Source organism: Antechinus flavipes, chromosome 2 (assembly GCF_016432865.1).
Source record: "Antechinus flavipes isolate AdamAnt ecotype Samford, QLD, Australia chromosome 2, AdamAnt_v2, whole genome shotgun sequence".
Lineage (NCBI taxonomy): Eukaryota > Metazoa > Chordata > Mammalia > Dasyuromorphia > Dasyuridae > Antechinus > Antechinus flavipes.
Window position 1 is genome coordinate 37,981,041 of NC_067399.1, and position 24,372 is coordinate 38,005,412.

The 24,372-nt window shown below is 38.7% G+C and overlaps 1 protein-coding gene across 5 annotated transcripts in view; it reads right to left on the reverse strand.

The window, feature by feature from the left end:
• LOC127547581 (zinc finger protein 595-like) overlaps positions 1 to 24,372 on the reverse strand; it is a 200,646-nt gene that overhangs the window by 124,427 nt on the left and 51,847 nt on the right. Inside the window, exons 1-3 of one of the 5 annotated variants that reach the window (XM_051974469.1) lie at positions 16,038 to 16,424; positions 11,175 to 11,259; positions 7,317 to 7,443 (exon numbers count right to left, since the gene is read on the reverse strand). The exons of 3 other annotated variants lie outside the window; for them this stretch is intronic. In XM_051974469.1, coding sequence (XP_051830429.1) covers positions 7,317 to 7,443; positions 11,175 to 11,192 — 145 coding nt within the window. In that variant the 5' untranslated portion in view covers positions 11,193 to 11,259; positions 16,038 to 16,424. Of the gene's footprint in view, positions 1 to 7,316; positions 7,444 to 11,174; positions 11,260 to 14,608; positions 14,701 to 16,037; positions 16,425 to 24,372 lie in introns of those variants that run through there. One more of the 5 variants, XM_051974467.1, reaches the window with a different exon arrangement.

A 24,372-nucleotide genomic window follows, 5' to 3' on the forward strand; every position in this document is an offset into this window, starting at 1 on the left:
CATATGCGGAAGCTGAGATAGTGTGTGTGTGTGTGTGTGACTTGTCCATCACTGCACAGGTATAATAACCCTCAGAATCTTTAAAACTCAGGAGGAATGTCTGCAGGCTTGGAAAGAGCATTCAACAACACTCAATCATTAGGCATTAATTATATGGCTGGAAACAAGTATTGTTAATATCAAACATATCTATTAAATGTCACTCTTCTGAATAATCCAAATAATGTCAGGATTCTAGTAACATCCTCACTTTCCCACTCTTTAAGTTCCCTGGTCAGAAGACAGGAAGGCTTATTTTCCTGAGTTCAAATCTGGCTTTAGATACTTTCTAACTATATGAACCTGAACAAGTCACTTCACCCTATATGTCTCAATTTCCTCCTCTGTAAATGGGCTGGAGAAGAACGGGCTTCATCTTTTCCCAGACTAAATATGTTATCTCCCTCATTTTCCCTTAAATTGTAGAGTTGGATGGTAGAGCACTAAAGTCCTGATAAATCTTCGTGGAGAACTTAGATCTGAACTTTTCAATTATACTTTCCTTTCCAGCTATAGTTCTGTTGTGTAAGGTCTTCCCCCAAGAGTTCCTTGGCACAAGTACTCTTATGTTGGTTTTTTTCTTAATTTAGAAGATCCAGAGTGTATTAAGTCCCTACTTTGAAGGTTTCTACCTAAGGATTTTGTCAGGGAATCCTTGACTCTCCCTAATGTTGGACACAGAGCTTTAAATTAAAAGAGCTTTCATTGAGTGAACCTGTGGAATGAGTGCATTTCAGGCATTCAGGATTCAAATTCCTAGAGACACGTGATGGAATGTCGTGGGGAACATTAAGAAAGTCATTCTGACTGGGATATGGAGTTCAGAAAGGAAAATAACGTTTAATAAGCCTGGGAGCTAGGTTGAGTCAAGACTGTGAAGGGCTTTTGCCTGCCAAGTAGAGGAATTTGTACTTGATCTTAGAGTAGCTAGGCAGGACCACTAACATGGCAGAAACTGGTTGAAGGAATCCAGGGTATTTAACCTAAAGAAAATGTTGGAGCAGAAAAAAATATGGTATTTGAAGGTCTATCACATACAGGAAGAAATCATGTTTGTTCTGTTTATTTCTAGGAGAACTAGGAGGAACCAGAAGTCCCAGAATGAGATGGTGGTTATAAAAAGAATTTTTTTTTCTTCATGCAAGGAATACATTCTGGTAAAATTTGAGCTCTCTATAAATATAAAACCCTGCTCAGATTGCTCTTTCCAAAATACAGCTTTTGGCCTGCTAGATTGCAAAGTAGATAGAGCACGGGGCTTGAAATCATCTTCCTGAGTTCAAATCTAGCCTCACACACCTACCCCAGGCAAATCACTTAAACCTGCTTGTCTCAGTTTTCTCATTTATAAAAGAAGCTGGAGGAAGATATGGCTAATTATCTTTGCTAAGAAAATTCCAAATGATGTCATTAAGAGATGGAAATGACTGAACAGCAACAGATCTTTAAGGCCAGTGACCATTTGCTAGTTATGCTATAAATGGGATACATGCTGTAGTCCCTTCTCACAATGATGTTTTGTGACCTTGTATCATTAGAACTCACTGGGATGGCCAAGTCTAATAGGAGATGCATTAGGAAGGTAGAGATTCAGAAGCAGCATTCTGAGGACTAGAAATACAACACAGAGTCAGGAAAAAAAAAACATCAAAAAATCAGTATACTTTTATTAAATTCTCTGTGGCAGGAACTGGTGTTGACAATACAAATATGAAAGTGAGACAAGTCTTGCCTTGTGAGTTCACAATCTACCAGGGATGATATGAAATATTCAAGAGAAGAACAGGATAAACCTAAAAGAAAGAGGAAGTGATTTGGGAAGAGGGGCACACAAAAAAAGTCGGGGAATGAGAAATATCTAGGAAAGTAGGAGGGAGAAAGAGAGAAGAGAAAAACATTGAGACACAGAGATGAAATAGTTAAAGTCCACATCATAAATAATGGCTATTATTATTGAGTTCATTTGGTTCCCAATATCAGGATAGTGGGGGGAAAAAAACCATCCTATCTTGTTTGCATAGAATGATGTAAAGTTAGACTTTACTTAGCTTTTTAATCCATACTGTGTTCAACATCTGAGACTGTCTAGTTCGCATCCTTAGATTAACTTAAGCCAGACAGTTTTAACATCTTAATCCTTACTCCCTAAGTTCTATCTTCCACTCCTCCATCTCCCCTGGCTAGAAAAGATTTTGTTCCCCGAAATGCAATAACTTAGTCAGTAAGACTGCCTAATGTGTTATATTAGCTTGAACCCATGAAGTTATTTTCATGCAAAGTAAAAAACATTTTAAAACTTCATGTCCAGTAAGACTTCTGTGGAATGCACAACCCGTGAAAATGCCAGAAGTCAGACCAGGTGTTCTGGCTCTCACAAAGATCATGAAAAGTGAGAGAAACAAACACAAAAAGACACTGGTGTTTGTCCAAAGTGAAGAGTAAAAAGACTAGATGTTCCTTATCATTAACTGTATGATTAAATGCTTTCTAACTACAATGTTGCTAAGGAAACACAAAATGAAAACAAAAAAGTCGATAAATCAATCAATGTTTGAAGGAACTATGTAAAAGTTGGGTTCAAGGAGAAACTTTTAACATTCTAAAACTGTCTCTCCTGGTTTCACTCCAGTATGGATATTTGTATGTTTAGTAAGGTGGTGCTAAATGCCTTTTCACACAACTTACATTTATAAGGTTTCACTCTGGCATGAATTTTCTTATGTGAATTAAGGCTTCCCTTCTGCCTGAAGGCTTTTCCATATTCTTTACTCTATAAGGTTTCTCTTCAGTATGAGTTTTCTTATGTCTAATAAGGTCTCTCTTATGGCTGAATGTTTCTCCACATTCATTATATTTATAAGGTTTCTCACCAGTATGAATTCTCTCATGTATATCAAGGCCTTTCTTACTGCTCAAATCTTTTCCACATTCCTTACATTTATAAAGTTTTTCTTCAGTATGAATTTTCTTATGTCTATTAAGGTCTTTCTTGTGGCTGAATGCTTTTCTACATTCATTACATTTATAAGGTTTCTCACCAGTATGAATTCTCTCATGTATATCAAGGCCTTTCTTACTGCTCAAGGCTTTTCCATATTCCTTACATTTATAGGGTTTCTCTCCAATATGAATTCTCTCATGTGAATTAATGCCTGACTTCTGCCTGAAGACTTTCCCACATTCTTTACATTTATAAGGTTTCTCTCCAGTATGAATTCTCTCATGTGAATTAAGGCTTGACTTCTGCCTGAAGACTTTTCCACATTCTTCACATTTAAAAGGTTTTTCTCCAATGTGAATTCTCTCATGTGAATTAAGGCTTCCTTTGTGTGTGAAGGCTTTTCCACACTCTTTACATTTATAGGGTTTCTCTCCTATATGAATTTTTTTATGTGAATTAAGACTTCCCTTGTGCGTGAAGGCTTTTCCACATTCAATACATGTATAGGGTTTCATCTCAGTATGAATTTGTTCATGTACAGCAAGGTCTGTCATATAGTAGAAACCTTTCCTACATTCATTGCATTTGTATGGTTTCACTCCAGTATGAGATTTCTTATGTCTATCAAGGGCTTTCTTCTCTGTGAAGGCTTTTCCACATTCTTTACATTTATAGGGTTTCTCTCCAGTATGAATTTTCTTATGTCTATTAAGGGATGCCTTATCTCTGAAAGCTTTTCCACATTTTTTACATTTATATGGTTTCTCTCCAGTATGAATTTTCTTATGTGAATTAAGAGTTCCCTTCTGCCTGAAAGCTTTTCCACATTCAGTACATATATAGGGTTTCTCTCCAGTATGAATTCTCTCATGTTTCTTAAGGGCTCCCTTATAGCTGAGTGCTTTTCCACATTCATTACATTTATAACATTTCTCACTAGCATGAATTCTCTCATGTATATCAAAGCCTTTTTTACAACTGAAGGCTTTTCCACATTCAATACGTTTATAAGGTTTTTCTCCAGTATGATTTCTCTTGTGGGAATTAAGATTTCCCTTAAGGGTGAAGGCTTTGCCACATTCATTACATTTATAAGGTTTCTCTAAATTAGGCATTCTCTTACGTTCAGCAAGATATCCTCTCTGGCGAAAAGCTTTCCTACCTTTTTTATTTTGTTTAAAAGGCTTTTTTTCCTGAAAATTTTTCAGATGAATAGTATGATATGGATTATAGTTAGAAGTCTTCCCACATGGCCCAAATTTATGGCATTTCTTTCCACTACAAATTCCTCCATGTTCAGTAAGACATGAATTGATATGGAAGCTTCTGAGACGTTCAATGACTCTATGAGATTTTCCTTGAGAATGTACTCTATGGTAAGTAACTGAAAGAATTCAGTTTTTTCACCATGGAAATTCTCTTATGTTTAATTAAGTGTGTAGACCATTTGAAACACTTTCCAATTCTAAAATGATTATGAAAACATTTTCCTGTAGAAACTCTGTTTTGGAAGGGGAACTGAACTGAGTTTTTTCTCACATTGGAAAAAATATGGAACACTGAACTTGTGAGATGTTTTCTTGTGCTTCACTATTAGCTGTCTTTCCAGGTTGTTTGTCTGCCTTTCTAATCCAGCATCATAATTCCAACTTTCTCCCAACTGGGAATCCCAGAAACCATGCTTTTTGAGTCTCTTTGTGAATGGCTCTCTTGTGGAAATACATTGCGCTGGAGCTGAAGCCGAGTCATTGGTTTCACATTCTGAATCTGGAAGAAACACAGCAAAGTGTCACTACTCATTATTCTGTTTTGTGGAAAAGAAAACTACTTTGTACTCAATTCAGTCTTCTCCATGAGGAAAAAGGTTGACAAATTTGGACAAAGTAGAAAAATCATGATCATAAAGGAGCTGAAGGCAAAAAGAGCTGAGGGAAAAGTAGCAGAACTGCTCGTGACTACTAAAACATTTAAATTTTCAGAGATGAAACAATAATTCTAAAACCATAAAGAGTTATATTTCAAGTTGATCTCTAGTAACACTGAAGAAGAGATAGTGATTGAAGGTGTGATTTTATGAAGAAATTCCCTAGTCCTAAACAAGTTTCTATCTTCTCTGAAAGTTATAGCTTAAGACCTGCCTAGAATACTGAGCAACAAAGTGTCCCCATCATACTGCACAGAGCACTGAACCTCCAGGCAAGAATTCATCTTCCTGAGTTGAAATTTGGTCTCAGATACTTTCTAGCTGAGGGACCCTAGTCAAGTGACTTAGTCCTGCTACCCTCAGTTTTCCCATCTGTCACATGAACTGGAGAAGAAAATGGTCCTATGTTTCCATGTTCTAGAAAATTCCAAAGATTTGATGAGATATAAAATCAAAGTGTGAATACCAGTTGTGACCTTATTAGGGAGTTGACCATGGACAACTCAAAATGCTATGGATTTTCACAGCCCTAATCTGTAAAATGGTGATAATACACAAACCCTGCATCCCAAACACTGATAAAAACACTTGCTACCTATATATTTAAAATAATAATTATTAAAGTCATTAATGACCTTAAAGGCGATTTTCCTTGGAGCAGAAGAAATAGAGAACTGATTTTACAAATTCAAGATGGGAATGGCCAAGTAGGATGTGTATATAAGATATAAATGGCATCTTAAAATGGTCATTCAGTGAAAAGAATGAGACACATTGGAAGGCAGATGAAACAGGCAACAAGATGTAGCAATGCTTTGTTTTTGAAAATAGAGGTCAGACTGAACTCTACCGGAAAGTTCTTTTCCCTTTATCTCTCAGAAAAGACTCATGAAAGAGAAAAAATAATCTAAGGATTTAAGAAAAGAAAACAGTCATAGAAATAAAGGATAGGACCCAGCATATGGGTGGAAGGCTAAGCATGATCAAGAAGAATTATAGCTTTTTCTGAGACTAAAGAGAAATACAAGGGCAGATTTAGTAGAAAACTATTTCTTGACATGAAAAGTGAAGTTACAGGAGTGCAGGATGGACAACCACAGCTCCTCTCCTCAGGCCTATGGCCCCTGAAAGAGAGCTCCAGGCCCAATGTTTCCAAGATAACTCACTCTAATGACCTAGTCAAGCTCCTGCTGGCAGATTTCTGGGTCAGGGGTTTTCAGCTGCATCTGATCCCTCTGAGGGATTTCTTGGCAGAGATTCATGTCTCACAGGAGTTTGCCATTTCCTTCTCCACCTCATGTCAAAGAGAGACCCACAGGGTTAAGGGACCTGTCCAGGATCTCACTACTGGGAAGTGTCTGAAGTCAGACTGGAACTCAGAACCCTGAGGCTCCTTCAGTCCCGGGCTGGCACTTGGGGGACTGCACCCCCTGCCTGCCTGGTTATTACTCACCCTCAGAAATGCATCTGGGGTCTTCTTCCCCTGATAGTCAGGAGGCTTCATGTCTCTCCAGCCGAGAAATCACAGTTGGTTTAGTTACTGGAAGCCCTGCTCAAGGAGAAATAAGTGGAAAGTGCTGAGAACACAGAGACACCTCAGAACTCAGTCCTGGTCTCTCTCTACAGAAAAGGGGCATGTCTCGAAATGCTGGGGGAGAAGCCTCAATGACCCCTGAAGGAAGTTTCCCTCAGCAAATGTGAGGGAAGGGACAGAGCCTTTGGTGCAGACACAGGACAGATGGGGTCACTTTCACCCATTCCTAGTCTGCTGGGAGAAGTCTTTCCTTCTCTGCCCTGGGGCTCTATGGAGACCCTGAAGCCTGGCAGAGAATGTGGAAGGAGAGCCTGCAGGGCTGCAGAATGAAGCTGCTGACTTCCAGCTGGACAAATGACTTTTTGTCTGGGAAAAGCAGCAACTGCTCACAAACTGCTCAAAGGTCTGAGGGTATTTCTATTTGTGTGACTCTCCCTCCCTGTCCAGGAAACTCAAATTCAGCCAAGCTCCTCAGCCCCCCACAGCCACAGACAGATGTAATTCTCTGACCCTGCAGTGGCTCACACATGATGCTCTCCCTGCCATCTCTGCGAGTCACCATGGGATGCTCCCCCAAATCTGCCATGTCCTGTTCTTTGCCTTTCAACTCTTGCAACCCTAGTTTCCTTCACAGTTTGCTGGGATTCTGCCATCTCTAGTATGAGGCTTTTCTTCATCCTCCTAGCTACTATTGCCATCTTCTTGGAAATGACTTGTGTTGTATTGACATGTACATACTTGGTGTCTGCTGGATAATACAGAAGCTCCATGAGGGCAGGGCCTGTCTAATTTTTACCTTTCTTCTTTTTGTGACTGCCACAGTTCCTACTTAGAGCTAAATAAATGCAGATTGAATGACTGAAAAAAATTTATCTTACCAAGAGAGACAAAGTTCTCATAGTTCTCCAGCATCACGTCCCTGTACATGTCCTTCTGGCCAGGCTCCAAATAACTCCATTCCTCCTGGGTGAATTCCATAGCAACATCTTGAAATGTCAAGAAATTCTGAAACATCACAGGATCTTAGTGTAAGAGATGAAAGAGAGTTAAGAACCCATCTACTAATGCAGGCTGGGAAGGAAGGGAGGGAGACCCTTGCAACTTCAAATGTAACCAAAAAATGAAATAACATTTTAAAAAAGATTATCCTAGGGACAGCTAGGTGGTACAGTGGATAGAACACCAGCCCTGAAGTCAGAAGGACCTGAGTTCCAATCTGGCTTCAGACAATTAACACTTCCAAGCTGTGAGACTCTGGGCAAGTCACTTATGCCCAATTGCCTCAGGGGGGAAAAAAAAAAAAGATTATCCTGTAGATTGTGATCTTCCCAACCCCACAGCCATGCAAAGCTATGCTTTTTGGTCAGGAGGAGAGTGCAATCAGACCCTCTTTTTCTTTTTTCTTTCTTTTATTTTTTTAATTAAAGCCTTTTATTTTCAAAACATATTTATGGATAATTTTTCAACTTTAACCTTTGCAGAACCTTGTGTTCCAATTTTTCCCCTCTTCCCCCATGTCCTCCTCTAGATGACAAATAATCCAATATAGGTTAAACATGGTAAAAATATATTTTAAATTCAATATATGCATACATATTTATACAATTCCCTTGCTGGACATATCAAATCAAAAAGGAAAAAAATGAGAAAGAAAATCAAATGCAAGCAAACAACAACAAAAAAGAGTGAAAATGCTATGCTGTGATTCACACTCAGTTCCTACAGTCCTTTCTCTGAGTATAGATGGCTCTCTTCATTGCAAGATCATTGTTACTGGTTGGAACTGTCTCATTATTGAAAAGAGCTATGTCCATCAGAACTGACCTTCCTATAATCATCTTATTGCCTTGTACAATGGTCTCCTGGTTCTGCTCACTTCACTCAGCATCAGTTCCCATAAGTTTCTCTAAGCCTCTCTGAAATCATCCTGCTGATCATTTCTTACAGAACAATCATATCCCATAACATTCACATACCATAGTTTATTCAGCCATTCTCCAATTGATGAGCATCCACTCAGTTTCCAGTTTCTGGCCACTACAAAAAGAGCTGCCACAAACATTTTTGCACATGTGGGTCCCTTTCCCTCCTTTATGATCTCTTTGGGATATAAGCCCATGAGAACCAAGCTGATTATGCTGCGTACAGCAACACGGGCCAGGAACTGGATGGCACAGACTGGGGCCCAATCTGGACCTCACTGTGTCCCGGGGTAAGATCAGAATGGAGTGGACGCTGTTAAGGACTATGCTGATGTTGTCTTACCTCTGCTTGTGCAGAGACTTTGGCTCAGAAAATCAGCACCTTGAGTCCAGAGAGGAATAATGAGAGCAACTGGGTTTAACAAGGACCTGGAAGTTATGGATTCTGGATTATGTTTGTTGTTTCACATTTACTCCCCAGAAACCCCAACTTTCATGGTTCCCTGGCCAAGATCAGCAAATACCTATACCTGAGATAAAGATCTCTTTATGTGGCAGGTGATGGTACAGATCCCTAAAGCCAATGAATTCCATGCATCCCGCCCCTCCCCCCGGTCCCCCCCCCCCCCCCGCAAAAAAAAAAAAAAGAAAGAAGAAAATAGTTTATCAGTATGAAAAATGAATAGGCTAAATTTAAAATCTCTTGAGTCAATTTAACAATACATTGGAGATTATCCAATTGTATGTTAGTGAATCTGACAATCTAAATGAAATGGATGAATATTTATAAAAATATAAATTTCCCAGATTAATGGAAGAAGAAATAAAATATGTAATCCTATTTTAGAAGAAGCTGAACAATGCATTGGTGAACTTTCTAAGGATCAGATACATTCACAGGTGAATTTTACCAGTTTGAAGAACAATTAATTCCAATGCTATATAAATTATTTGGGAAAATATACAATGAAGAAGTCCTACAAAATTCCTTTTATGACATAAATATGCTATGGGGGTTTCTACCATAGAAAGAACCAGTTTAGAGAAAGATAACTACAAACTAATTTCAAACATTCCAGTTAGAATAACTGTAAAAAATTTAAATAAAAAATTAGGAAGTATATTGTAGAAATTTATGATAAGGATATTATACTATGACAAATTGGGATTTGTACCAAAAATGCAATGCTGATTCAAGATTAGCCAAATTTCAACATGATTGATCATGTCAAAAGAAACCAACAAAACCAAACAAACTAAAAGAAATCATATGATTATCTCAATGGATGCAGAAAAAGTTTTTGACAAAATAAAGCATCCATACCTATTAAAAACACTAAAAAGAATAGGAATAAGTGGAACTTTCCATAAATGATAAGCATTATCTGCCTAAAATAAGCAGAAATCATTATCTATAATGAAAATAAGCTAGATGTTTTCCCAATAAGATCAGGATGAAGCAAGGATGCCCATTATTGAAATGTCCGAGCTAGTTTTCTGAAGGGCCTTGGGATCAGCCTTGATCTCAGCAGAATAATCACCAGAAGAATAATCAGGAATAAAGTCCAAAGTCTTTATTGTCCCCTTCACAGTCTGTGTCTGTCACAGTCTGACCCAGTTTCCTCTGCCAGTCTGCTGGTCTGCCAGTCTCACTTCAGTCTGACTTCCTGTCCCCAGTTCTTATATACTCTAGTACAATTACATAATTATAGCATACTGAATATGTTTGAACTAGAGAACATCTAGTTCACCATGCTAAATACTAAGTATATATGTGAAGTAGAGAACCATTGCCTCATCAATTCCTCTGAGTTAACACCTTGTTTCAAACATACTTCTTTCAAGTATACTTCTCCAGAGTTCTTGCTCTCTACAATTATCACTACAACTGTACTGGAAATCGGGAATAAGAGAAGAAAAAGAAATTGGAGGAATTAGCATGGGCATCAAGGAAACAAAAGAGACATGACACAATTTCCAAAGTTGGATTAAGAATTCACCCGTATTTACTTACTCATTCAGTGTTATACCAATCAAACCCCCAAGAAATTATTTTACAGAGCTAGAAAAAATAATAACAAAGTTCATTTGGAAGAAGAAAAGGTCAAGAATTTCAAGGGAATTAATAAAACAAAATGCAAATGAAGGTGGCCTAGCTGTGTCAGACTAAAACTATATTATAAAGCATCAGTCATCAAAATCATTTGGTACTGGCTAAGAAACAGAGTTGCTGATCAGTGGAATAGGTTAGGTTCACAGGATAAAACAATCAATGACTACAGTAATGTATTGTTTGACAAACCCAAAGACCCCAGCTTTTGGGATAAGAACTTATTCTCTGACAAAAACTGCTGGGAAAATTGGAAATTAGTATGACAGAACTAGGCACTGATCCACCTCTAACACTCTATACCAAGTTAAGGTCAAAATGGGTTCATGATTTGATATAAAGAGTGATATTATAAGCAAATTAGAACATAGGACAGATAGTATACTTCTCAGAGCTGTGGAGAAGGAAGGAATTTGCAGCAGATCAGGAACTGGAGTACATTATTGAATGCAAAACGGATAATTTTTATATATTAAGTTAAAAGGTTTTTTTAATAAACAAAACCAATGTAGACAAGAGGAGAAGGGAAGCAATAAACTGGGGGAAATATTTTACATTCAAGGATTTTATTTTTATTTGGGACAGGCAGGTGGACATATCCAGCAGGTCGACTGTGACAGAAGGGACACCAGGAGTCAAGTGAAGTCTGGCAAGGTTTGTTCTTCCCTCACTTCTAACCTGGTCATGTCTGTACTTCTTCTTACCTTTCTCTTGCAGCTCATGGCTCCCCAAAATCATTCCTTCTCCAGTGTTTCCTTGAGATTCTTATCTTTCCCAAGTCTTGTCTCCCTAAAAAGATGGAAGAGTTATCTTAGAATGGATTCTTGCTTCTCAGGGTATAAGGTTAATCTAGGTTCAGAATTTGTATTCAATAGACACAGATTTAAATGGAGCAAGTGCAAGTTGATTACCACTCAGAACCTTGATTTGGACAAGACATAAGGGAAGAGGAAACTTGTAATAGAGAAATAATGGACAACTTAACAGGTATTATCACAGTAATGACAAAACCAGACAAACAAGTACCATTCATCATCACTAATTTGGGAGTCATACATTGTAGTGTTCTTTTCTTTTCTAAAATATAATCATTCTCTGGGAGCAGGTTTCTTGGGGGGCTTCTGGAGGCAGCCTTAGTTCAAATCAATAATCACCTCAAATGCAGCCAGCTGTTAAAAGTTCAATCTTTTATTGTCTCTTTCAAAATATCCTGGTTAGCTTTCTTAGAGGCCTATCTCTCTGCTTGGTTCCAAGAGTTCTTGCAGCTTATCCTTTGCCTCTGCTAGCTTCAGCCTCCAGCTATCTCTGAATCTTAGTTCTGAATCTCCTGACTGAATTCTGGCTCTGTCTATCTCCCGAACTGACTTACTCCACTGACTGCTCACTGACTGACTCCTGACTGAGGCTCTAAGAGCTTCTTATATATAATCTCTTAAAGGTGTGAACCCAAAGGTTGACTCCTCCTCCGAGAGTGGGATTGTGGGAGGTGTAACTTTTTTTTATGTATGTATAAAATACCTTTTTATTTACAAAACATATGCATGTATAACTTTTCAACATTGACTCTTTTTTTAATAACTTTTTATTGATAGAACGCATGCCAGAGTAATTTTTTACAGCATTATCCCTTGCATTCACTTCTGTTCCGATTTTTCCCCTCCCTCCTTCCACCCCCTCCTCCAGATGGCAAGAAGTCCTTTACATGTTGAATAGATTACAGTATATCCTAGATACAATATATGTGTGCAGAACCGAACAGTTTTCTTGTTGCACAGGGAGAATTGAATTCAGAAGGTATAAATAACCCGGGAAGAAAAACAAAAATGCAAGCAGTTTATATTCATTTCCCAGTGTTCTTTCTTTGGGTGTAGCTGCTTCTGTCCATCTTTGATCAATTAAAGCTCTCTTTATCGAAGAGATCCACTTCCATCAGAATACATCCTCAAACAGTGTTGTCATTGAGGTATATAATGATCTCCTGGTTCTGCTCATTTCACTTAGCATCAGTTCATGTAAGTCTTGCCAGTCCTCTCTGTATTCATCCCGCTGGTCATTCCTTACAGAACAATAATATTCCATAACATTCATATACCACAATTTACTCAACCATTCTCCAATTGATGGGCATCCTTTCATTTTCCAGCTTCTAGCCACTACAAACAGGGCTGCCACAAACATTTTGGCACATACAGGTCTCTTTCCCTTCTTTAGTATCTCTTTGGGGTATAAGCCCAGTAGAAACACTGCTGGATCAAAGGGGATGCACAGTTTGATAACTTTTTTAGCATAGTTCCAAATTGCTCTCCAGAATGGCTGGATGTGTTCACAATTCCACCAACAATGTATCAGTGTCCCTGTTTTCCCACATCCCCTCCAACATTCCGCATTATCTTTCCCTGTCATTCTAGCCAATCTGACAGGTGTGTAGAGGTATCTCAGAGTTGTCTTAATTTGCATTTCTCTGATTAATAATGATTTGGAGCATATTTTCATATGTCTATAAAAAGTTTCAATTTCTTCATTTGAGAATTGTCTGTTCATATCCTTTGACCATTTATCAATTGGAGAATGGTTTGATTTCTTATAGATTAGAGTCAGTTCTCTATATATTTTGGAAATGAGGCCTTTATCAGAACCTTTGATTGTCTGGAATTATGCCCAAAAGTTATCAAACTGTGCATACCCTTTGATCCAGCAGTGTTTCTATTGGGCTTATACCCCAAAGAGATACTAAAAAAGGGAAAGGGACCTGTATATGCCAAAATGTTTGTAGCAGCCCTGTTTGTAGTGGCTAGAAACTGGAAAATGAATGGATGCCCATCAATCGGAGAATGGCTGGGTAAATTGTGGTATATGAATGTTATGGGATATTATTGCTCTGTAAGGAATGACCAGCAGGATGAATACAGAGAGGCTTGGAGAGACTTACATGAACTGATGCTAAGTGAAATGAGCAGAACCAGGAGATCATTATACACTTCGACAACGATATTGTATGAGGATGTATTCTGATGGAAGTGAATTTTTATGACAAAGAGACTTAACTGAGTTTCATTGGATAAATGATGGACAGAAACAGCTACACCCAAAGAAGGAATACTGGGAAATGAATGTGAACTATTTGCATTTCTGATTTTCTTCCCGAGTTATTTTTACCTTCTGAATCCAATTCTCCCTGTGCAGCAGGAGAACTGTTCGGTTCTGCAAATATGTATTATATCTAGGATATACTGCAACATATTTAACATATATAGGACTGCTTGCCATCTTGGGGAGGGGGAGGAGGGAGGGAGGGGAAAAAACGAAACATAAGTGATTGCAAGGGATAATGTTGTGTAAAAATTATCCTGGCATGGATTCTGTCAATACAAAGTTATTATTAAATTAAATTAAATTAAAAAAAAAAAAGAACCTTTGATTGTAAAAACGTTTTCCCAGTTTATTGTTTCCCTTCTAATCTTGTCTGCATTTGTTTTGTTTGTACAAAAACTTTTCAATTTGATATAATCAAAATTTTCTATTTTGTGGTCAATAGTGATCTCTAGTTCTTCTTTGGTCATAAATTCGGGAGATGTAACTTTTAAATCTCCCAAACTTGCGAACTCTAATGTGTGAGTTAATGTGTGAACTCTCAAAGGTGTAAACATAAGCATTGTGTCTTTCAATTCCAGTGAGTTAACATCTTGTTTCAAGTTCTGGCTCATAACAATGCATGACTCAACAACAAAGCTCCTTTCTAGATCTCAAGATCATAAAATCTGTAGGGATGTAGGTACCCACATATGTATACATTTTTTCAAACTTACTATCATTTCATTGGTTAGGGTAATCCCTCTACAATACAATCTCGTTGTGACCTGGACAAAACCTCAGAATTCTTTCCTCCAAAACCTCAAGACCTGTTGCTGATCTGATTCTGAACTTAGCCAGGACAGGCTTTGAAGGACAGCTGGAGATTATCCCAGAAGCCTCTCCAGGTGGACAGGACTTTTCCCTTTGTATCCCTTCCAAGAACAAGAATTCTCTTTCTTCTGTGTAGACAGATACACATGATTAGTAGAATCCTGCCAGCCTGGCAAAGCTCCTTGATAAAGAGGACTGAGGACCTGTTTTATCTAAGATTAGAAAGAATCCTCACCTGATTGATTCCTTTTGTGTTCAACATCATAATCCACAAAGAATAGACTAGCTGCTGTTTGTGGCAGCCCTTTTTGTAGTGGATAGAAACTGGAAAATAAATGGATGCTCATCAGCGGAGAATGGCTGGGTAAATTGTGGTATATGAATGTTATGGGATATTATTGCTCTGTAAGGAATGACCAGCAGGATGAATACAGAGAGGCTTGGAGAGACTTACATGAACTGATGCTAAGTGAAATGAGCAGAACCAGGAGATCATTATACACTTCGACAACGATATTGTATGAGGATGTATTCTGATGGAAGTGAATTTTTATGACAAAGAGACTTAACTGAGTTTCATTGGATAAATGATGGACAGAAACAGCTACACCCAAAGAAGGAATACTGGGAAATGAATGTGAACTATTTGCATTTCTGATTTTCTTCCCGAGTTATTTTTACCTTCTGAATCCAATTCTCCCTGTGCAGCAGGAGAACTGTTCGGTTCTGCAAATATGTATTATATCTAGGATATACTGCAACATATTTAACATATATAGGACTGCTTGCCATCTTGGGGAGGGGGAGGAGGGAGGGAGGGGAAAAAACGAAACATAAGTGATTGCAAGGGATAATGTTGTGTAAAAATTATCCTGGCATGGATTCTGTCAATACAAAGTTATTATTAAATTAAATTAAATTTAAAAAAAAAAAAGAACCTTTGATTGTAAAAACGTTTTCCCAGTTTATTGTTTCCCTTCTAATCTTGTCTGCATTTGTTTTGTTTGTACAAAAACTTTTCAATTTGATATAATCAAAATTTTCTATTTTGTGGTCAATAGTGATCTCTAGTTCTTCTTTGGTCATAAATTCGGGAGATGTAACTTTTAAATCTCCCAAACTTGCGAACTCTAATGTGTGAGTTAATGTGTGAACTCTCAAAGGTGTAAACATAAGCATTGTGTCTTTCAATTCCAGTGAGTTAACATCTTGTTTCAAGTTCTGGCTCATAACAATGCATGACTCAACAACAAAGCTCCTTTCTAGATCTCAAGATCATAAAATCTGTAGGGATGTAGGTACCCACATATGTATACATTTTTTCAAACTTACTATCATTTCATTGGTTAGGGTAATCCCTCTACAATACAATCTCGTTGTGACCTGGACAAAACCTCAGAATTCTTTCCTCCAAAACCTCAAGACCTGTTGCTGATCTGATTCTGAACTTAGCCAGGACAGGCTTTGAAGGACAGCTGGAGATTATCCCAGAAGCCTCTCCAGGTGGACAGGACTTTTCCCTTTGTATCCCTTCCAAGAACAAGAATTCTCTTTCTTCTGTGTAGACAGATACACATGATTAGTAGAATCCTGCCAGCCTGGCAAAGCTCCTTGATAAAGAGGACTGAGGACCTGTTTTATCTAAGATTAGAAAGAATCCTCACCTGATTGATTCCTTTTGTGTTCAACATCATAATCCACAAAGAATAGACTAGCTGCTGTTTGTGGCAGCCCTTTTTGTAGTGGATAGAAACTGGAAAATAAATGGATGCTCATCAGCGGGAGAATGGCTGAATAAGTTGTAGTATATGAATGTTACGGAATATTATTATTCTGTAAGAAACGACCAACAGGATGATTTCAGAAAGGCCTAAAAAGCTCTTAGCCCAGACATAGTAGGTCCCATAAAAACACTAACATTTAGTTCATCATAAAAATGGGTATAACAATGGCATCTACTTCTCAGAGTTGTTGTGAAGATTAAATGAGATAATATTTCTCAAAAGCATTTTGCAGATGAAAGATAGCTATATGAATAAGATTCTGTAGGCCTTGGCCCTCAGTTTCCCTTCATATCCATGGGATAATTACAGTCCAGTAAACTATTATACACCCCTCCTTTGTAGCTGCTGGGATCAAATTTAGCTTAAAGAACGTCCTAGGATTCTGGCCAAATCCACCAAAGACACATTATCTATACACTAAATTACAGGGGTCCTCAAACTTTTTAAATAGGGGGCCAGTTCACTGTCCCTCAGACTGTGGGAGGGCCGGACTATAGTAAAAACAAAAACTTTGTTTCGTGGGCCTTTAAATAAAGAAACTTCATAGCCCTGGGTGAGGGGATTAAACGTCCTCAGCTGCTGCATCTGGTCAGCGGGCCGTAGTTTGAGGACCCCTGCACTAGAACTAGCCACTCCAGGAGTAAAGCTTCACTCTTGACAGACAATGGCAGGACTGGTCCCCTTCTGGATTCACTCAAGAAAGTGAAGTCAGTATTGCTGGCATTTAAACACTTTTGTACCCCGGGCTATTTAAGTCATGATAGCTCAATACCCAAATTGGAATCTCACCCATGGAGAGGATGCTCTGCCTAGGACCCTTCTGGTTGGGATTTGCAGGGCTGTAATCTGGGATTCCCCAGCCAGAGGTCTGCAATGTTGGTGCCTTCTCCAAATTGGTGATGTAATCTTTCTTCTTTCCTCCTCTCGTCTATGTATCTCTTTGTATTGTAGTAGTTATATTAATCATAAGATGGGTTAGGTGCTTTTGTTTTAAGAACAGTACTGTCAATTCTTGTTTCCTTTTTTATAATTCATTGCTATTATATACATTGTTGTTAAACATTTTCATACAACCTGGTGTCTTAGGTCTTGTGATGGGAGCAAGCCATTCTGTAAGAGCAAATTCATAAACCTACACCTAACAGCATAGTGTCTGGCACACAGTAGGCACTCTCTATATATTTATTTCCCTTCCCCCTTAACCCATCTGAAAAATGAGGAGATGAATAATAGCATCCAACACTCAGGGCTGTTGGGAGAATTAAATGAGATAACCATGTTGGATGCTTTACAAAACTTTTAAGATCATTAAACTTATTTAAAACTAAATACAAAATAAGAAAAAAACAAAATATAACAAGAAAGATAAGAAATAGGAAAAATAAATTGTCATATGCCCAGCAGAGCATTAGGAAGGATTCAAAATATGCAACAATAAATTTCCATTTCAAGAAAGCAAATATAATAACAGAAGACATAATATGAATGTCCATCTTTTCTTTGCTTCCCCTTATAGGTTATTCTTTTATTCTCTGCTGTCTACTTTTTATTTTATTCTTTTTTCCCCTTTCACTGTGTCCCAAGCAGGCTACAAGAAAGCATGGACATATTTATATAAACATATACATACACATAGATACCCATCTGCACCCTGCCCTACACATACACATTTATCTTTTTACAAATTCAAATACACCTACATGCACACACACACATAAACACATACACCAAAATGCACACCTACATCTACATGCACATGCACATCTATGCCCACACAAACATATATATCCACCCACACATACACCCGTGTACACACGCACACCCACCCACACATACATATACTCACGCATTTACACACATACACGTGCGGCTAAAACAGTCCCCTCACGGCTGACACACAATGTACATCTCTCTCCTGACGGAATCGTTCGGTTTCCCTGTCAGAGAACAAGGGTCCCAGCGCCTCCCTTGTGGTTTTCTAATAAACTCTACCGCAGAAAGTCTCTTCTTCCCCGTCTCTGCTAATTCTGCTCCTGGTGTTCCCGGCTATTCCGTACTCTCCCCCCTTCTCCCCCTCCTCTACTCCACTCCCCTTTATCCCACGCCCATTAATCTGAACTCCAACCTTTTAAGGTCTTCAGAAAGGGTCAGCTGTGGTCATTTATGCTCACAAAACCCGGTCAAAGTGGGCCCTCGGACCCAAGCTCCCCGCCACTCCTCCTTTTTACCCCTGGCTTCCCTCAATAAGGTGCCACAGTTACCCCCCCGATACAGGGAGACCCGTGAGGGCAGGCCTCTTCGTGTTTTTCCATAGGCGTTTAATCAGGGCTTAATGTTTGGTTATTTACTGCTGAATCAATGCTGTCTGCAGCGAGTCCTCAAAGACGCAGTCAACTCCCTTTAACACTCGAGCAAAAAAGCGGGGTTCAAGGGACTAGCTCGGGTCACACAGCCACATAGCCTCGGAGGCAGAATTAGAACCTAGGGCCCGAGAGATGCATTTCTCCCTCCCCCGACTCCGTGAACTGTCCCTCTACCCGGGAGCGCCAAACCAGAGTGCTCCGGCCCACAGACACTCATCTCCGAAACTAGCAACTTCCCACTGAGGCCACAGAAAAAAATGGAAACAACGATTTCTCCCAAGTGCGCTCGCACTTACCTTGGTCCTTACTGGTATCCGTCGGATCCCGAAAGTTCTCTCCTCGCTTCTGGGAAATGTAGTCTTGCGTGGCGTGCAGACGCACCAGCTAGTTCAAGTCGCCCTGTCTTAAAGAGACCTAGTTTAAGAAACTATAGCGGGACCTAGGCCGGGGACGGGATGCTACCCAGAAGCTAACCTAGAAGTCACTGTTCTCAAGGAGCTGCTTCTGTTGGGATCTGGAAAAGAGAAGTAAAGCTAGATATAGAGAAGCGAGAGTAAAATATTTGTTAAATAAATACCCAATTCATCCGCAGTTAATTTCTGGTGCTTCTAGAAACTCCGTGTGGACGCTAAGGCTCAGTCAGGAAAAGGGACGTCATAGGATGCTCCGCTGCTACACAGCCCTACTCCTAGCGCGCCTGTAAAATGCTTTTACCTGCAAAGGGCATTGCGCAAGTGTTCTGGATTGGGTCAATTTTCCGATGAAGGAATTGAAACTATTTCTAACCATATGAGAAGATGCTCTAAATCACTATTGGTCAGAGAAACACAAATTAAGTCAACTCTGAGATACCACTACATACCTCTCAGATTGGCTAAGATGACAGGAAAAGACAAGGATGACTATTGGGAGGGAAGGGGAGAGGGGGATATGGGAGGAGGGGGAGAGGGAAGGGGGTGTTGGGGGGGAGGGCGTGGAACTGGGACACTAATATATTGTTGGCGGAGTGTTTTTGCGAACAGATCCAGCCATTCTGGAGAGCAATTTGGAATCATGTTCAAAAAGTTACCGAACTGTGTGCATACTCTTTGACCCAGCAGTGTTTCTACTGGGCTTATATCCCAAAGAGATCTTAAAGAAGGGAAAGGGACCCACATGTGCTGTTTGTGGCAGCCCTGTTCGTAGTAGCTAGAAACTGGAAACTGAATGGATTTCCATCAATTGGAGAATGGCTGGGTAAGTTATGGCCTATGAATGTTATGGAATATTATTGATTTCAGAGAGTCCTGGAGAGACCTACATGAACTGATACTAAGTGAAACAAGTAGAACCAGGAGATCATTATACACAGTAACAAGATTATATGATAATCAATTCTGATGCAAGTGGCTCTTTCCAACAATGAGATGATTGAACCCAGTTCCCAACGATCTTGTAATGAAGAGAGCCATCTACACCTAGAGAGAGGACTGTGGGAACTAAATGTGGACCACAATATAGCATTCTCATTCTTTTTGATGTTGTTTGCTTCCATTTTGTTTTCTTACTCATTTACTTTCTTTTTTTGATCTGATTTTTCTTGTGCAGCAAGAGAATTTTATAAATATGTTTACACATATTGGATTTAACATATATTTTAACATTTTTGACATATATTGTATTGCTTGCCATCTAGGGGAGAAAGTGGGAGGAAGGAGGAGAAAATTTGAAACACAAGGCTACGCAAGGGTCAGTGTTGAAAAATTATCCCGTGTATATGTTTTGTTTTGGTGAGGTTTTTTACTGAGGCAATTGGGGTTAAGTGACTTGCCCAGGGTCACGCAGCTAGGAAATATTAAGTGTCTGAGGTCAAATTTGAACTCAGGTCCTCCTGACTTCAGGGCTGGTGTTCTATCCACTGCACCTACTAGCTGTCCCTGTGCGTATGTTTTGAAAATAAAAAGCTATATTTAAAAAAAGACATGCTTATGATAAAAATCTTTGCTAAGTTCTTTTCAGAACTAAGCCTACTATGAGGCACTCTCTCCCTTCTTCTAGGGTGCTAATTAGGATTCTAATGCTCCTTCTCCTTACTATAGTTAATTATGTTTAGTCTAGTAAACTCTTGTATGGATTTAACCTGCCAGTCAATGGCAAACTCATTCCTCATGGCATTTTCCTTTTATTATATTTTCAAAACTCCTTTTCTTGATAATGCTATTACTCTCCCAAATTTATTTCATATTTACTACTTCTAGTGCCTGTTTTGCTTCTTCATTTTCTTTGTAATCTCTTCTTTTAAATAAATGTACATTTTCGTTGAGAAAACCTTTGTGAAGTTGTCATATGTATATTTTGAACTAGAAATTACTACTCAGACCTCATGATAAGGAACTTATTTTTCACATAATAAATAGCTAATTTGTGTTGTAATCTGTGATGGATATGGTAGACATTTTATAATCATCAAAATCTGAAAATCTTTTTAGACTAGTAGAAATGGACAGGATTGGTAAATGCTGCTTATGTCTGAAATATGTCTCTGTCCTAGTGTGCCTCTGCATGCATTGTGCAATTCACCTAACCTGTTCCCCAGGTCCCCAGACTCTTCATACCCCCTAGATGGTCTCCCTGTGCCAAGATAGGCTGGCCAATGGACTCAGTTCTGGACTCAGGATATGGTCACATGTGTCAGGATTAGAGTGGTCAGTATTAAAAACACAGGCCATTGCTTTCACAGGAAGCCTGGAGGTCATCCAAGGAACTCTGTAATTGCCTCAAGATAGTCCAGCTTGCTCTCTTTCTCTTGTCCAACTTGCCCCAGATACACAGATGGATGGGCAAAATCTATACTCTGTCCAAATGCAGTCACAACTAAGATTGGGAAACAAAAAACAACTAAGGACCCAGGCTTAAATGAACTGAAGATGGAGAAAACTTGGAGGAAAATGCATCCCTTGAGTTGTTCAATGGGAAATGTTTATTTTTCTCTTCTGTACTGTTGTTATATTTGTTGAAGAACTAAAGAGAGAACAAAAAGATTGCTGGTCTCCTCCTTGCATTTAGTAGATGGGAAAACTTAGGCCAAACAGAGCAAAATGGCTATTAGGTGCTTTTCCTACTGAAATACATCAATGTCCTTTTTTTCCATTCAGAAAGCTGTCACCTTCTGTCATGTGCTCCTCATCTCATAGTTGGACTCTTCCCATCACTATTTGATTGGTTTCTATGCATCAACTCTCTCCCCATTTCAGTCAATCTTTGCTAAGGCCTTTTCAAAACTAAGTCGGCTATGAGGCTATGAGCTAGCTCAGCTGTTAAAAGGATCATTGGAGAGTGCAAGTTACATGCCCCACCTCCAGTCAAAAAAGCATTCCCTCCAGAATCTTATAAAATTCTCTGATTGGCCTTGAAAGCCATTCATAACTTGATCATGTCCTCCCTTTCCAATTACCTTACATTTTACTTCCTTCCAAGTACCCCATTAACTAGAGACAATGTCCCTCTGCCTGTATCTCATTATGAATGACACTTCTAATCCTGTGTCCTTTCCCTGACAGTACTGTCATTGGAATGCTCTCCTTCCTCACTTTTCCTTTCTGGTTTCACCTACTTCCTCTTTCCTCAGAAATAAACGTGAAAAAAGTTCTAGTTTTATTCACTTGCTACTATCATCTCCCAGTGTGGTCTTTTCTGTTGTGCACATGCTGCATACTAGAGAGAGTAGAGTGTGTGAGAGGTATCTACCTGAGTTTTTTAATTTAAAATTTTAAATGTTGAACTTAGAATACTAAAAGAAAATCATTTCCATACCTGAAGCAGAATACAAAATGTGAATGCTATGCAAAACTGTGAACCATATTTTACACAGCATGCAAAACAAACATATAAGAAATTCCATCTTTTTTTTCCCCAAAAAACTCTACTACTTATCTGTTCTCCCTTCTGTTCTTTCTTTGGGTATTTACAAAACAATTCAATGATCTACTTTTTAAAAATTATGATTGTTCTTTCTTTATTCCTGAATTAAAAATTGAGAAAAAAAATTCCCCATAACATATAAGCAAACAGACTAAATCTACATATTAGCCAAAAATATAGGACTCTTTTTAGATACATCATCTTTTTATCAGAAGATAGTTTATAACCTTCTCAGAGTTTCATTACAGACATGACTCAGAGTTGATGTTTATAATACTAACGTCCTCATAAAAATTAGTCATTTTGTAGCATTGAGGATTTTGTTAAAGACTTTCATCAGTTTTCACAATTAATAACGTTTTTGTGCTGCATTTTATTCAGTTGTTTTCCAATTATTTAAAAGAAAATCCAAAGCATTGTCTTAGACTCTATTACTCTATGATGAGGGCATTTGTTTTATAGTAAAAAGAGCACTAGGTCTGGAGTCAGAAAGATCCATGTGTAAATTCAGCCTCACACACTTATTGGCTATGACTGTACAAGCCTTTTACCCTGTTTGCTTTAGTTTCCTCATCTATCAAATGACCTGAAAAAGGAAATGGCAAACCACTCCAGTATTTTTGCCATAAAAACCTAAAGTGGGAAGAGTTGCCAACAAAAACAAGTTCTATCATGTAAAGGAAGAAATCACCATTGTTCTGCTTATTTCTGGAAGGAAGAACCAGGAGTCCCAGTACAACGTGGTAGTTATAAAAAGTAACGGAAGTAATAACATCCTGTAAAATTTGAATTCTCCAGAAATATAATAGGTCAGATTGCTCTTCCCACTACAGAATTTTTGGGCAGCTAGGTGTTACAACAGAGAGAGCACTCATCTTCATGAGTTCAAATCTCGCCTCAGACACAAGTAGATATATGAACCTAGGCAAGTCACTTAAGCCTGGTTGTCTCAGTTTTCGCATCTATAAAATAAGCTGGAAAAGGATATGTCTATTATCTTGGTCAAAAATACTCCAAATGATGTCATGAAGATTTTTAAATGATAGAATAAATACAGATCTTCAAGGTGACAGGGGTGTGAAATTGTATTCCCTTTAAAATTATCACTCTGAAACTGTGTTACCTTTAAAATTATAACTCTGAAATTGTGTTCCCTTTTGATCTGAGAGATCAGGATCTCCCAGGCTTCAAGGAGTCTAGAGAAAGCCCATCCTCCCAGGATGAGACAAGCAACATTATTCAAGGGCAAACTGACTCCCCTTGATCTCTTGGAAAAGTCACATCCTTATTCAGGAAATCCTAAATTACCATTCAATTGAGAAATCCTGGTCTAATCAGCTGAATCAGCCAAGAGCTGCTCATAAAATAGGTTTCCTTTTACTCATTTTTTTGCAGAATGTCCAAAGCAGGACTATGCCTTATCGCTTGCTATAGCCGCCTGTCAGGACTCTGCCTGCTGAGAAAACATTCTCTTCTCAATGCCAGCCTCCATTTCCCTAATAGGACTTTGCCACTAAAGAAGTCAGTCTCCTAGCAAAGCTGGCTTCCTATTCAACAATAATCTTCCATTTCTGCCTCCTAAAACTCTTCGGGTTCATGAATTCTTTCACAAAGAACCTGCATTGCGGGAAAACAGGGACACTGATGCATTGTTGGTGGAGTTGTGAACGAATCCAGCCATTCTGGAGAGCAATCTGGAATTATGCCCCAAAAGTTATCAAACTGTGCATACCCTTTGATCCAGCAGTGTTTCTATTGGGCTTATACCCCAAAGAGATACTAAAAAAGGGAAAGGGACCTGTATGTGCCAAAATGTATGTAGCAGCCCTGTTTGTAGTGACTAGAAACTGGAAAATGAATGGATGCCCATCAATTGGAGAATGGCTGGGTAAATTGTGGTATATGAATGTTATGGAATATTATTGCTCTGTAAGGAATGACCAGCAGGATGA